Genomic DNA, 12,682 nt, shown 5'->3' with positions numbered 1-12,682 from the left:
ACGGCCCCTGCTGTACGATCACTGAAATGTGGATGTAAATGGATATGATAATCGCGCTTGGGGCTCGTGTAGGCAACCGTGTAACTCGGACAAGTGTTATCTGTGGTTTTGGTGGAGAGCACTTGTCCTCATGTTATTCCATGGGACAGTGCACCTGTACGAGTTTTTTTTTTTTATTAACATGAAGGATCTTTTTTTTTTTGCAGGAATAATTATAGTTTTGAACACTGTGTTATACTATGCAATGTACTGTAAATACAGGCACAAAATCCAAGTATGGTGAACAATTGATTAAAAAAAAAAAACACGCAATTCCACCAATATGTTTGGGGCATTCATAGTGCAGTAGGAATGAGAAAAATAAGATTTACTGACCTGTAACTTTTTCTTCCATTTTTTTAAACTCCTTTACAACCTTTAACATACATTTACGTCAAAGGCCATGTCCCTGCCACTGATGCGGGCTCTCACACCGAGCCCTCATCTTTTCTCTGGACATGATGACTGATTTAATCAGTCATCATGCGCCTCTAACAGCCACGGGTAAAACAATTTGCACTCTGCTATTACCAGTTAAATCTTGTTGTCAGTCACTGGGAGCGGGATATAACACTCGCCGGCCAGAAGCACGCCATTCATCCCAGCCATTGGCGCCCCGTCAAGTGATCATGGGGCTCCAATGGGTTGTCATAGAAACTAAGAGAGAGAGAGAGAGAGAGAAAAGCAAAGTAGGGTCCTATCTGGATAAAATATTTAAACTTTATGCTAACTTGATAATGTCGTATTCACACAACATTTAAAGGAGCATGTAAACCCAGCGGTGGCAATTCCACGGGTCCAAAGACCGGTTTAGCAATATGTGGAAAGTGGAAAATTCTGCCGGTAGATGGTAACAAATCCAGTCCACACTAGGATAATATACTTTTCTTGTTTTTTTAATCTTGTCTATGCGTTTCAAAGTATCATACTTCTTCCTGAGGACAAAAAAAAACAACAACATATCATATGTTTATTTTTTGTCCTGAGGAAGAAGTATAGTACTCTAAAGAAAAATAAAAAATGAAGAAAAACAACGCATATTCTCCTAGTGTGGACCTGGATTTGTTACCATTTGTTCCGCAGCGTGGAATTTTCCACTTTTTCTTTCCGCTTATGACCCCCCCCCCCCTGTTCCTGTCATTACGATCCTCCTGTGAACGCTGGCTTATGGCCGGCAATCATAGGAGATCATGGTTTCAGCTATATATAGCGCTGCTGAGTATAGCACAAGCGATCAGACGATCACAGCTTCAAGTCCCCTATGAGGACTATTCAGTACAGTAAAAAGTGAGGGGGGGAGTTTTTAAACATATGAAAAAAAAAAGGTCAAATCCCCCCCACCCTTTCCCCATTAAAAATAAAGCAATAAAAAAAAAAACTTCTTTGGTAGCGCTACTTTCAGAAATGTCTGATCTATCAAAATATAAGATAAATTAATCCCATATGTAAACATCATAGCTGGGGGGGGGGGATCAAAACAACTAAACTTCGAGTTTTTTGGCCACCGCAACATTGCAATAAGAGGCAATCAAGATATTGTATCTACCCCAAAATGGTATCAATAAAAACGTCAGCTCGGGACCCAAAAAATAAGCTCTCCCGCGACAACGGCTGTGGAGTTGGTAAGCCAAACCTCCGACTCCTCAATTTCCCTGACCCCTGACTTTGACTCTTAGGCTGGAGTCACACTGCTGTATTTCTCCTGCGATAATCGCATCACACTGCACGGACTGGCCGGCACCTTTCCTGACCCGAGCAAGACAGCTTGATGGATTACTATGTAGCTGTCATGCTCAGGTCAAGAGATCCCTCAGCCAGTACAAGTTTTACGATGTGATTCTCGCAGGAGAAATATCGCAGTGTGTCTCCAGCCTTATTCCGACCCCACAGCACTGCGTCACTACGGAACATATACATAAAGTGCAGCACAGATTTTTTACCCTTCGCCACGACAGCACCCCACATGAGAGAGAGGGATCCGCCCATAGGAACAGGAAACCTACAGAATAAAAGGAGGCGGTCCCCTCTCCTCCTCAGTTTAGGTTTCCTGTTTCTATGGGAACCCGAAGTACCTGCAGTCAAGAGGATTCCTGGGCCATGCACCCGCCTGCGTCGGTCTCTGGTGGAACGGCAGGGGCTGCGGTACCAGAGGCAGCGGCGGGGGAGCCACTGTTTGCAGCCTCCCCCCTCGTCTGATCATCGCCATGGTCCGGGTTCGGTGCCGCTGGGCCGCCCGGATCCATGAGGACGCACGCGCTCAGCGGCCGGCTTCTTATCCAGTAGCCGCCGCATGGTAAGGAGGAGCGGCGCGTCTAACCCGGAAGCCGCTCGAGCACTTCCGGGTTGGGTCCGGGGAGGCAGGAGATTCGGCGCCAGATTTAAAAGTGCAGCGCTAGCGTCGGCCGGTGTGTGTAAGTATGGCTTCACCGGCCGATGTAGCGCACTTATCTGCAACAGAGCAGTCTCCCAGTAAGGAGACAAGCGCCAGGAGCAGCACCAAAAGTGGAAATCGATCCCAGGAAAAGCGATCTGCCACCAAACAGAAAAGTCTTTCAGCTAAGAATCCGCCTCCAGAACCGGTACCTGTCAGCTTCACTGGGTGAGTTTTAAAACAGTCTCTTCCCATATGCTGATATATGTTCCTCCTATATCCCCTTCCTCTAGACTAAGAAAAGGACACATAAAACCAAACACAGAGAATGTGCCTTATGTTTGCAACCCCTCCCGGACTCATATACTAAGAGGTTATGTGCAGAGTGCATCGTATTGACCTTACGGCAAGAAAACGTAATGACTCCGTCCGACGTTAGAGCCATAATTCGTGAAGAGATGCAAGGTCTGGCCCATACAAGTAGCACCAGTACCCGTCAGCCTAGTAGGTCCCGATCTCCAGTAAGCTCGGAGTCAGAGGTAGTACAAAAATCCTCTGATGAAGAGGAGTCCCAGCCAAGTTCATCGGAATATGAAGGAGGGCTTTGTCTACCAAATAGTAGTGTAGACAATTTAATTAAAGCCGTCAGGAGCACGATGGGGTGCCCAGATGAGAAGGGAAAGAAGTCAGCGCAGGACATCATGTTCGCGGGGTTAGGACAAAGAAAACGAAGGTCCTTCCCCGCCATACCCACAATTAAGGAGCTGGTTAAAAAAGAGTGGGAGAAACAACATACAAGAGGATTCTTGCCATCCTCTGCTAAGAGACGCTACCCCTTCAGTGACGAGGAACTTAATTCCTGGCAAAAGATACCAAAAGTTGATGCGGCAGTGGCTTCAACTTCTAAACAGTCGGTCTTGCCTGTGGAGGACTCAGGGACTCTAACTGATCCGTTAGACCGAAAAGCAGAAGCCTTACTTAAGAGGTCATGGGAGGCTAATACGGGGGCATTCAGACCAGCCATATCTAGCACCTGTACTGCAAGGTCACTGCTAGTATGGACAGAGCAGCTGGAGGAACAAATTAGGAGTGGAGCTTCGAGAAATACAATTCTGTCGAAAATCCCTCTAATGAAAGATGCGGTAGCATTTCTAGCCGATGCGTCGGTGGATTCGCTACGTCTAACAGCCAGGTCAGCCGGCCTAGTAAACACAGCCCGGCGAGCACTCTGGTTGAAAAATTGGAAAGGGGACGCACAGGCCAAGGCAAAACTTTGTGCGATCCCCTGCCAGGGTGAGTTCCTATTTGGGAAAACTCTGGACGAGCTCTTAAATAAGGCAGGAGAGCGGAAGAAAGGCTTCCCTAACCAGTACCTTCCCTCTTACAGGAGAGCTTTCAGGAGGCGCCCCTTCACCAGGAACAAACCTACTGAACAAAGGGAGCGCTGGGAAGCAAAGGATCCAAAACAAAGAGGTGCTCTGTTTTCCGGATCCTATAACCAAAAACGTAATAAGTACCGTTAATTATGAAGTGGGCGGTAGATTAAAATATTTCTTTGATAAATGGAAGTTGATAACATCTAGTCCTTGGATTCTGGACATTATTGGAAACGGATTGAGATTAGAATTTGATAGGATCCCTTGGGATTCTTTTATTGTAACATCTCCAAGAGGTCAACAACAACAAGAAGCTCTGGAATCAGAGATCCTGTCGCTTCTATATAAAAAAGTATTGATAGAGGTTCCCCGAGATCAAGAAGGGAGAGGGTTCTATTCCCCTTTATTCTTGATCAATAAACCAGATGGTTCATTCAGAACCATCATAAACCTCAAAAAACTAAATTCCTTTTTACGTAACCACACTTTCAAAATGGAATCCATTAGTTCTACCATCAAGCTTTTGTTTCCTAGGTGTGTCATGGCCGGGATAGACCTAAAAGATGCTTACTATCACCTTCCTATACATGCCGAACACCAGCAGTATCTAAGAGTAGCGGTCATCCTGAAGGGACAGGTTCGTCACTTCCAATACGTAGCAATGCCATTTGGGCTTTCTATGGCCCCCCGCATTTTTACAAAAGTGATGTTAGAGGTAATGGCTCATCTACGCCAACGGGACACTTTAATAATACCCTACCTGGATGACTTTTTAGTGATAGGGAATTCTGTGGCTCAATGTAAATTGCGGTTGTCTAACACAATCTCATCCCTGCAGGAGTTGGGTTGGATTATCAACTTCGAAAAGTCCAGACTGAATCCAGACACTACTCAAATGTTTCTAGGGATCCAGCTAGACTCCGTAAGTCATAAAAGCTTCCTCCCGCATGCAAAGAAAACGACTATACAGTCGAAGGTGTCAGAAGCAATAAAAAACCCCTACATGACACTGAGAAAGGCTATGTCCTTACTAGGATCATTGTCCTCATGTATCCCGGCTGTACCATGGGCGCAATTCCATACCCGCCAATTACAGTACGAAGTACTGTCAGCCCAGGGACGGAAAGGACACCTAGAGAGTAAACTAACTCTCTCTAGAGATGTCAAAGAATCTCTAGCCTGGTGGCTAGATATGGGACACCTTTCAGGGGGTGTACCGTGGATAGTAGATCCATCCAAAATAATTACTACAGACGCCAGCCCTACGGGATGGGGTGCACATATGGAAGATGACATAGTCCAGGATACCTGGAATCAGGCAGAATCATCATGTTCGTCAAATTGGAAAGAATTAACAGCAGTAGGAAAAGCCTTAAATTATTTTCTTCCACAGATTCAAGGAGCAGATGTAAGAGTTTTCTCAGACAACTCCACCACAGTGGCCTATGTAAACCGTCAGGGCGGTACACGGTCAGGAAGTCTGATGACCATCACAGGGGAGATCTTCCAGTTTGCAGAGACTCATCTTACATCCCTAACAGCCCTACACATCAGAGGAGTAGAAAATACCAAAGCGGACTACCTCAGTCGAAACAGGCTGCGCCAGGGAGAATGGTCCTTAAACAGAACCATGTTCAGACTAATAACAAGAGCATGGGGAGTGCCTCAGATAGATCTATTTGCCACAAGAGGCAACAGGCAAGTAGAAAGATTCGCTTCCCTGAACTCCATGGATCATCCAGACATGCTGGACTCCCTACATCATCCTTGGGACTTCAGACTGGCTTACGCCTTTCCTCCAATGTCTCTAATTCCGCTAGTGATCAGGAAGATCAGGAGGGAACGTGCAAGGGTAATCCTCATTGCACCCTTCTGGCCAAAGAGACCGTGGTTCTCCTGCCTCCAAAGCATGTGTCTATCCGATCCATGGATTCTTCCATTGGACAGGGAACTACTGTTCCAGGGGCCGTTTTTCCACCCGCAAGTGAAAGGGCTTCACTTGACGGCGTGGAACTTGAGCGGCAGTTACTAAGCTCAAGGGGTTTTTCAGAACAGCTAGTAAAAACCCTGCTACTAAGTAGAAAAAGATCTACCACCCTGATATATAGCAGAGTTTGGAAAAAATTCTTAGAATTTCATACAGTACCATTCACTAATCAGGTTCCGATAACACCTATTCTAGAGTTCCTACAAAAAGGTAGAGAATTAGGATTATCAGTGAACACCTTAAGAGTCCAGATATCAGCGTTAGGAGCCCTATATGGATATAATATAGCCGCTGATAGATGGGTCTCCAGATTCATTAAGTCTTGTGAACGAAGTAACCCGGTACATATTCCCCGTCTACCTCCGTGGGATTTAAATCTAGTGCTAGAAGCCTTAACCAGCTCCCCATTTGAGCCTCTAGATTCTATACCTCTAAATGTCCTCACATATAAAGTATCCCTCTTGGTAGCCCTGACCTCAGCCAGACGTGTTAGCGACATCCAGGCCCTATCAGTAGACCCACCCTTCTTACTGATATTCCATGATCGAATAGTCCTAAAACCAGACCCCTCTTACCTCCCTAAGGTAGCATCCACCTACCACAGGTCACAGGAAATATTTCTCCCTTCCTTTTTTGATTCTCCTGTAACCCCTGAACAACATAAGTTCCACACCTTAGATGTCAGAAGAGCCATCCTGACTTATATAGAAAGGTGTCAAACATGGAGGGAGAGTAGGGCTCTGTTTATCTCCTTTCAGGGCCACAAGAAAGGACATGGGGTCACGAGAGCTACCATATCTCGGTGGATCAGAGATGCTATCTGCTTGGCCTATACATCAAAAGGCGAGATTCCTCCAGTGGGTATTAAAGCGCACTCAACACGAGCCATGGCTTCCTCCTGGGCGGAACAAGCGGATGTCCCGATCCATCTAATATGTAAGGCCGCAACTTGGTCTACACCTTCTACCTTTTACAACCATTATAGACTTGATCTATCTTCATCTTCTGATTTGACCTTTGGTAGAGCTGTGCTTAGTACAGTAATCCCACCCGAGTAATGACTCTCTGAAAGTCTCTCATGTGGGGTGCTGTCGTGGCGAAGGGTAAAAAGCCGGATTACTCACCGGTAATGCTCTTTTAATGAGTCCACGACAGCACCCATTTACAACCCTCCCTGATTACGCACAGCCCTTTCTTTAATTCACAAATAATGGTTGTATAGAGTTTTTAAGATATTTTGCTGAATAAGAATTAATACTAAAGCTTTTGCGGTTCCCTTTTTATACTCTGTAAACTAAACTGAGGAGGAGAGGGGACCGCCTCCTTTTATTCTGTAGGCTTCCTGTTCCTATGGGCGGATCCCTCTCTCTCATGTGGGGTGCTGTCGTGGACTCATTAAAAGAGCATTACCAGTGAGTAATCCGGCTTATCTCACCTAAAAGCAGACATTTATAGGACATTTCATAACTTTCCCAAATTATGAAAACATTTACAGCATATACTGTATTGTACTACTGTGCCCGATTTATTATATATTTTAGGAGTTGACCCCACAGCCCTACACACAACCCCATATCCCGAAAAATTAAAACCTTACGGGTCTCGGAAAATAGCGACATAAGCAAACAAAATTTTTCTTACAAATTAAAAAAAAAAAGGCCTTAACTTACATACAAAACCCCGGTATAGTGTTTTTTGTTTTGTTTTTTATCTGTGTACTTGTACTGACGTGGGGTCATATTACTAGGTCAGTTTTAACATATAGTGAACATGGTAAATAAATTTAAAAAATAAAAAAACAATTGTGGATTGCATTTTTTTTTTTTTTGCAATATCAACGCACTTGGAATTTTTTTTCCCCGTTTTCCAGTGCATCACATGATTAAATCAATGGTGTCATTCAAAAGGTCAACTAGTCCTGCAAAAACCAGGCCCACATACGGCTATGTGGACGGAAAATATAAAGGTTATCGTTCTTGGAATAAGGGGAGAAAAAAAACCCTGAAAATGGCAAGGTGATGAAGGGGTTAATTTTATTTCCCATTGATGGACTTGGACTTGTATGGGGGTGTATTCTGCTTGGCAAGCTATTTTATTAGTACTCTTTTGGGTACATGCAATGTTTTAATTACATTTTGTTTACATTTTTGGAGGCGCCGAAACCAAATAAAACCCCTCGTGTTTTTTTTTTTGTTGTTGTTTTTTTTTGTTTTTTTTTATGAGGCTACAATAGCTTTCTATTAGTATGGTGTTTTCGTGGTCACTGAAAACTAGTAGTGATGTCATGTAATTGACAGATCCAGATAGGAGAACATTGTTGGGAAAAATAATAATAATAATCTTTATTTATATAGCGCCAACATATTCCGCAGCGCTTTACAGTTTAACAGTTTCAAACACAACAGTCATAAGTAACAACGTTAACAATAGAATAATTAAAGCGAAATAAGTCGACCCTGCTCGTGAGAGCTTACAATCTACAATGAAGTGGGGGAGATACAAAGTACAGGTGTGTATTTACAATGATGTATTTATAATGATGGTCCAGCCATCTTCAGGGGGTGGGGGATAGATGGAAGTAGTGAAAGGGCTACACACACAAACATAAAATGAGTTTGATTAGTGAACGTGGTAGGCCGCTCTGAACAAATGTGTTTTGAGCGAGCGCCTAAAACGATGCAAATTGTGGATGGTCCTAATATCTTGGGGCAGAGCATTCCAGAGGATTGGCGCAGCACGGGAGAAGTCTTGGAGTCGGGAGTGGGATGTACGGATTAGTGCAGAGGTTAGTCGAAAGTCATTTGCAGAGCGCAGAGGTCAGTTAGGCCAATAGACAGAAATGCGGGAGGAGATGTAGGGAGGTGCTGCACTGTGGAGAGCTTTGTGGGTGAGAACAAGTACTTTGAATTGTATCCTGTAATGAATGGGCAGCCAGTGTAACGACTGGCGAAGAGCGGACACGTCCGAGTAACGATTAGCCAGATGGACGACCCTAGCTGCCGCATTAAGGATAGACTGGAGAGGGGAAAGTCGAGTAAAGGGGAGGCCAATTAGTAGAGCATTGCAGTAGTCCAGGCGGAAGTGTATCAGGGCAACAGTGAGGGTTTTTGTTGTTTCCATGGTGAGAAAAGGGGCGGATTCTAGAGATGTTCTTTAGGTGTAAGCGGCACGAGCGGGCCAGAGATTGTATATGGGAGGTGAAGGAGAGATCGGAGTCAAACATAACACCCAGACAGCGCGCTTGCTGCCGGGGTGTTATTATGGTGCCACCCACGGAGAGGGAAATGTCAGATTTAGGGAGGTTAGTAGATGACGGGAGCAGAAGAAGTTCAGTTTTGGAGAGGTTGAGTTTCAGATAGAGAGCGGACATGATGTTGGAGACTGCAGACAGACAGTCAGTGGCGTTCTGTAGTACAGCGGGGGTAAGGTCAGGGGATGATGTGTATAGTTGTGTGTCATCAGCATAAAGATGATACTGAAAGCCAAATCTGCTGATGATCTGTCCAATTGGGGCTGTGTAGAGGGAGAAGAGAAGGGGGGCCAAGGACTGAGCCCTGAGGTACCCCAACAGTGAGAGGAAGAGGAGAGGAAGTGGAGCCAGAGAACAGAACACTGAAGGAGCGGTCAGAAAGGTAGGAAGAGAATCAGGAGAGAGCAGTGTCCTTAATGCCTAGTGACTGGAGCCTAGAGAGTAGGAGAGGGTGGTCAACCGTGTCGAAAGGTTGAGAAGAATGAGCAGAGAGTGGTCACCATTACGTTTTGCTGTCAGAAGGTCATTGGTCACTTTGAGTGCAGTTTCAGTCAAATGTAGGGGGCGGAAACCGGACTGTGAAGGGTCTAGGAGGGAGTGAGTGGAGAGGTAACGGGTAAGGCGGGAGTATATCAGGCGCTCCAAGAGTTTAGAGATGAAGGGGAGATTGGAGACCGGTCTGTAGTTATTTGGGCAGGATGGATCGAGAGCGGGTTTCTTTAGTAATGGAATAATGATAGAGTGTTTGAAGGAGGAGGGGAAAATGCCAGAGGAGAGGGAGAGATTAAAGATTGTAGTTAGGTGAGTTGTGACGACTGGAGAGAGAGACTGGAGGAGGTGTGAGGGAATGGGGTCGGCGGTGCATGTAGTCGGACGAGGAGAGGAGCCTGGAGACTTCTTCTGTGATGGGATCGAATGTGGAGAGTTAGCCAGGGGAAATGCAGGGAGGGATGGGAGTCACTGAACTTGGTGATTGGGAGCAGATTTCCTGACGAATATTGTCTGTTTTCTCTATAAAGTGGGAGGCCAGGTTATCAGCACAAATGTCTGTGATAGGGGCTTGTGCTTTTGGCCTGACGAGGGAGTGAAAGGTGTCAAAAAGTTTCTTGGGGTTGTTGGCTAGTGAGGAGATCAGGGTGGTGAAGTAGGTGTGTTTGGCGAGGTGAAGGGCAGAGTTATAGGTCCTTAACATAAATTTGAAGTGTATGAAGTCTTCTGGTGTGCGTGTTTTCCTCCATAAGCGTTCTGCACTCCTAGAGCATCGCTGGAGAGATCGGGTTTGCGATGTGAGCCAGGCTGTTTCACTCTGTGTTTGGAGGTTCTGAGGGTGAGGGGCGCTACTTGGTCAAGGGTGCTTCTAAGAGTGTCATTGAAGTGATGTACAGCCAGATCAGGACAGGAAAAAGAAGAGATTGGGGACAATGATGAGTGTAAGGAGTCTGAAAGTGTATGAGGGTTAATGGCATGTAGATTTCTGAATTTGCGGTAGGTAGGAGTGTGCTGGGGTGGGTGAGGATTTGTGAGTGTGAAGGAGAGAATGTTGTGGTCAGAGAGGGGAAGCGGTGAGTTATCTAGGTAGGAGATTGAGCACAGCCGGACAAAGACCAGGTCTCAGAGGTTGAGAGCTGTGAGAGGCCTAGAGAAGTGGTTAGTGATAGAAGCTGGGATGCAGATGTGGAAGTGGGGCTGTTAATGGGATGTTGAAGTCTCCCAGGATAAGGGTTGGGAGTTCTGAGGACATGAAGTGCGGCAGCCAGGCAGAGAAATGGTCCAGGAAGTGGGTGGGTGAGCCTGGGGGCCGGTAAATGACCGCTACTCTGAGGGAGAGGGGACGAAAGAGCCTGATGGTGTGGACCTCAAAAGAAGGGAATGAGAGTGATGGAGCTGGGGGGATGACCTGGAAGGTGCATTGTGGGGAAAGAAGTATGCCGACTCCACCACCATGTCTGTTTTATGGGTCTCGGGGAATGTGAGAATTTTAAGCCACCATGGGAAATGGCAGCAAGAGAGACCGTGTCAGAATCCTGAATCCAGGTTTCCGTGAGGACCAACAGATTCAGAGAGTTTTTCAGAAAGTAATTGTGTAGGAAAGGAAGCTTGTTGCATACAGACCTTGGATTCCAAAGGGCACAATTAAAAGAAGGAGATGAAGGAGTGCAAGTAATATTAGTAAGATTATTAAGGTTTCTATGTGAGGTAGGGGTTGAGGTTGGTGGATGGTGGACCACGGTTTGGGGACATGTCCCCTGAAATCAGTAGGAGTAGGAAGATAAAAAGCAAGTAGTTTTTGGAATCGTATGAAGTTTTTTTGTGCAGAGTGTTTGGGCAAGATGGATGGAGGCTTTTCAGGAAGGTGAGAAGTGCATGGGTGCTGTACATGGGAGAGGGAAGGAGAAAGGGGTTGATGTATATGAGTCGTGATGGAGGGGGGGATTGGTCGGTGAAAGTGGACTGCAAGGGAGCATAGGAGGATAGGAATAAAGCACATGGATAGAAGGGAGTGCAGAGTGTGGGTTACCTGACTCCTGCCCTGACTAACTGCCAAGGAATAACTGCTGTATCACGACGCTTAGCTCCGTGACGCTTTGCTTCTGGGACGCTTGCGTGCACCCCCACATGCGTGCACCCCTAAGGATGTTTCTAAATGGAAAAAAAAACGGCATCAAACATGAAAATTACTAGAGTTGAATCACACTGCATGTTCTTCTTGCTACATATGTCACATAGGGGAATTTATGAAGATCAGGATTTAAAAAATAACAAAACAACCAACCAGGCATATTGATACATTTGTCGCACTTTTGCCTGTCGATGCACTTTGAAAAGCAAATGTTCTTGGGTAAAAATAATATATCCAGAAAGTGTCCCCTGGGTTCACCCGCATCCACTAAGCTCGGCCCTCTTCTATAAAGTGCGGAGCGTGGCGTAAGGGTATGTGCATGCAATGTCTTTTAGACTTTGGCATAACCATTGAGTTTTCAAGCTTTTTTGCCATTTGCAGTCGTGTTCTTGAGGCTGCTTTTTTTTCTTCTTCTCTTTCAGCTTTATATAATAAATAGTTTTTTTTTTGTTTTTTTTTCTTCGGACCTCACACTTCATCACAGAAGGTGGCATCTTCATTGGCAATACCCATGGCGTCCAAACTTCCTATAAAATTCTATTTCTATAAGCCATTTTATATGCGTGACAATGCAAATGGCTCTTTATTGCATATTGTCACTGCTAAGCCCTTTTTATATTCTTTTGATATTGCATTATTTATGTATTATCTGTATCAGTAATTCCTCCTCTCCATTATTAAATACTACTTGTCATCGCTTTAGGGGTAGTGTTTATTCATGCCGATTGCAGATATTCAGTATATGTACGTGCCTCTATTGGTTATCATGCCACATCTTCTCTCTCCTTCCTCATGCAGCTCTGTTCAGATTGTCTGAAGTCTGTCACAGGATCAGCAGAAAGGCCGTGTATAGAAATCTAATTTCTATTACATCGAAGGCAGAATTATATTAAGTACAGATTACTAAGTGAGTTGTGAAAAAGCTGATTATTAGGCAACTGCCATACATGCATGCATGCATACATACGGAATGTGTCTTCATTAGGTAGAGAAGTCTTGTTGGCTATGATTAGTAAGGGTCTATTCTAGGGGCATAGAC

The 12,682-nt window shown here is 45.2% G+C and overlaps 2 protein-coding genes across 3 annotated transcripts in view; both read left to right on the top strand.

Annotated features, from left to right (window-relative positions):
• Positions 1-12,682, top strand: part of TTC5 (tetratricopeptide repeat domain 5) — a 77,012-nt gene that overhangs the window by 57,356 nt on the left and 6,974 nt on the right. The window contains exon 12 of the transcript XR_013224048.1: positions 12,442-12,550. The gene's annotated coding sequence lies outside the window, so the exon portion shown is untranslated. The remainder of the gene's footprint in view (positions 1-12,441; positions 12,551-12,682) is intronic.
• On the top strand, positions 3,568-7,103 carry LOC143817016 (uncharacterized). Of its 2 annotated transcripts, XM_077298071.1 has the most exons (3): positions 3,568-4,423; positions 4,625-4,708; positions 5,180-7,103. In XM_077298071.1, the coding sequence occupies exons 1-3, from the start codon at positions 4,280-4,282 to the stop codon at positions 5,816-5,818; spliced, it is 867 nt and encodes a 288-aa protein (XP_077154186.1). In that variant the 5' UTR covers positions 3,568-4,279; the 3' UTR covers positions 5,819-7,103. The 2 variants fall into 2 exon arrangements, with proteins under 2 accessions (XP_077154186.1, XP_077154178.1); XM_077298063.1 differs by having other exon boundaries at positions 4,625-7,103.

The sequence above is a fragment of the Ranitomeya variabilis genome, chromosome 1 (assembly GCF_051348905.1).
Source record: "Ranitomeya variabilis isolate aRanVar5 chromosome 1, aRanVar5.hap1, whole genome shotgun sequence".
Classification (NCBI taxonomy): domain Eukaryota; kingdom Metazoa; phylum Chordata; class Amphibia; order Anura; family Dendrobatidae; genus Ranitomeya; species Ranitomeya variabilis.
Note: the sequence above shows the minus strand (reverse complement) of the source record. Positions and strands in the feature narration are given on the sequence as shown.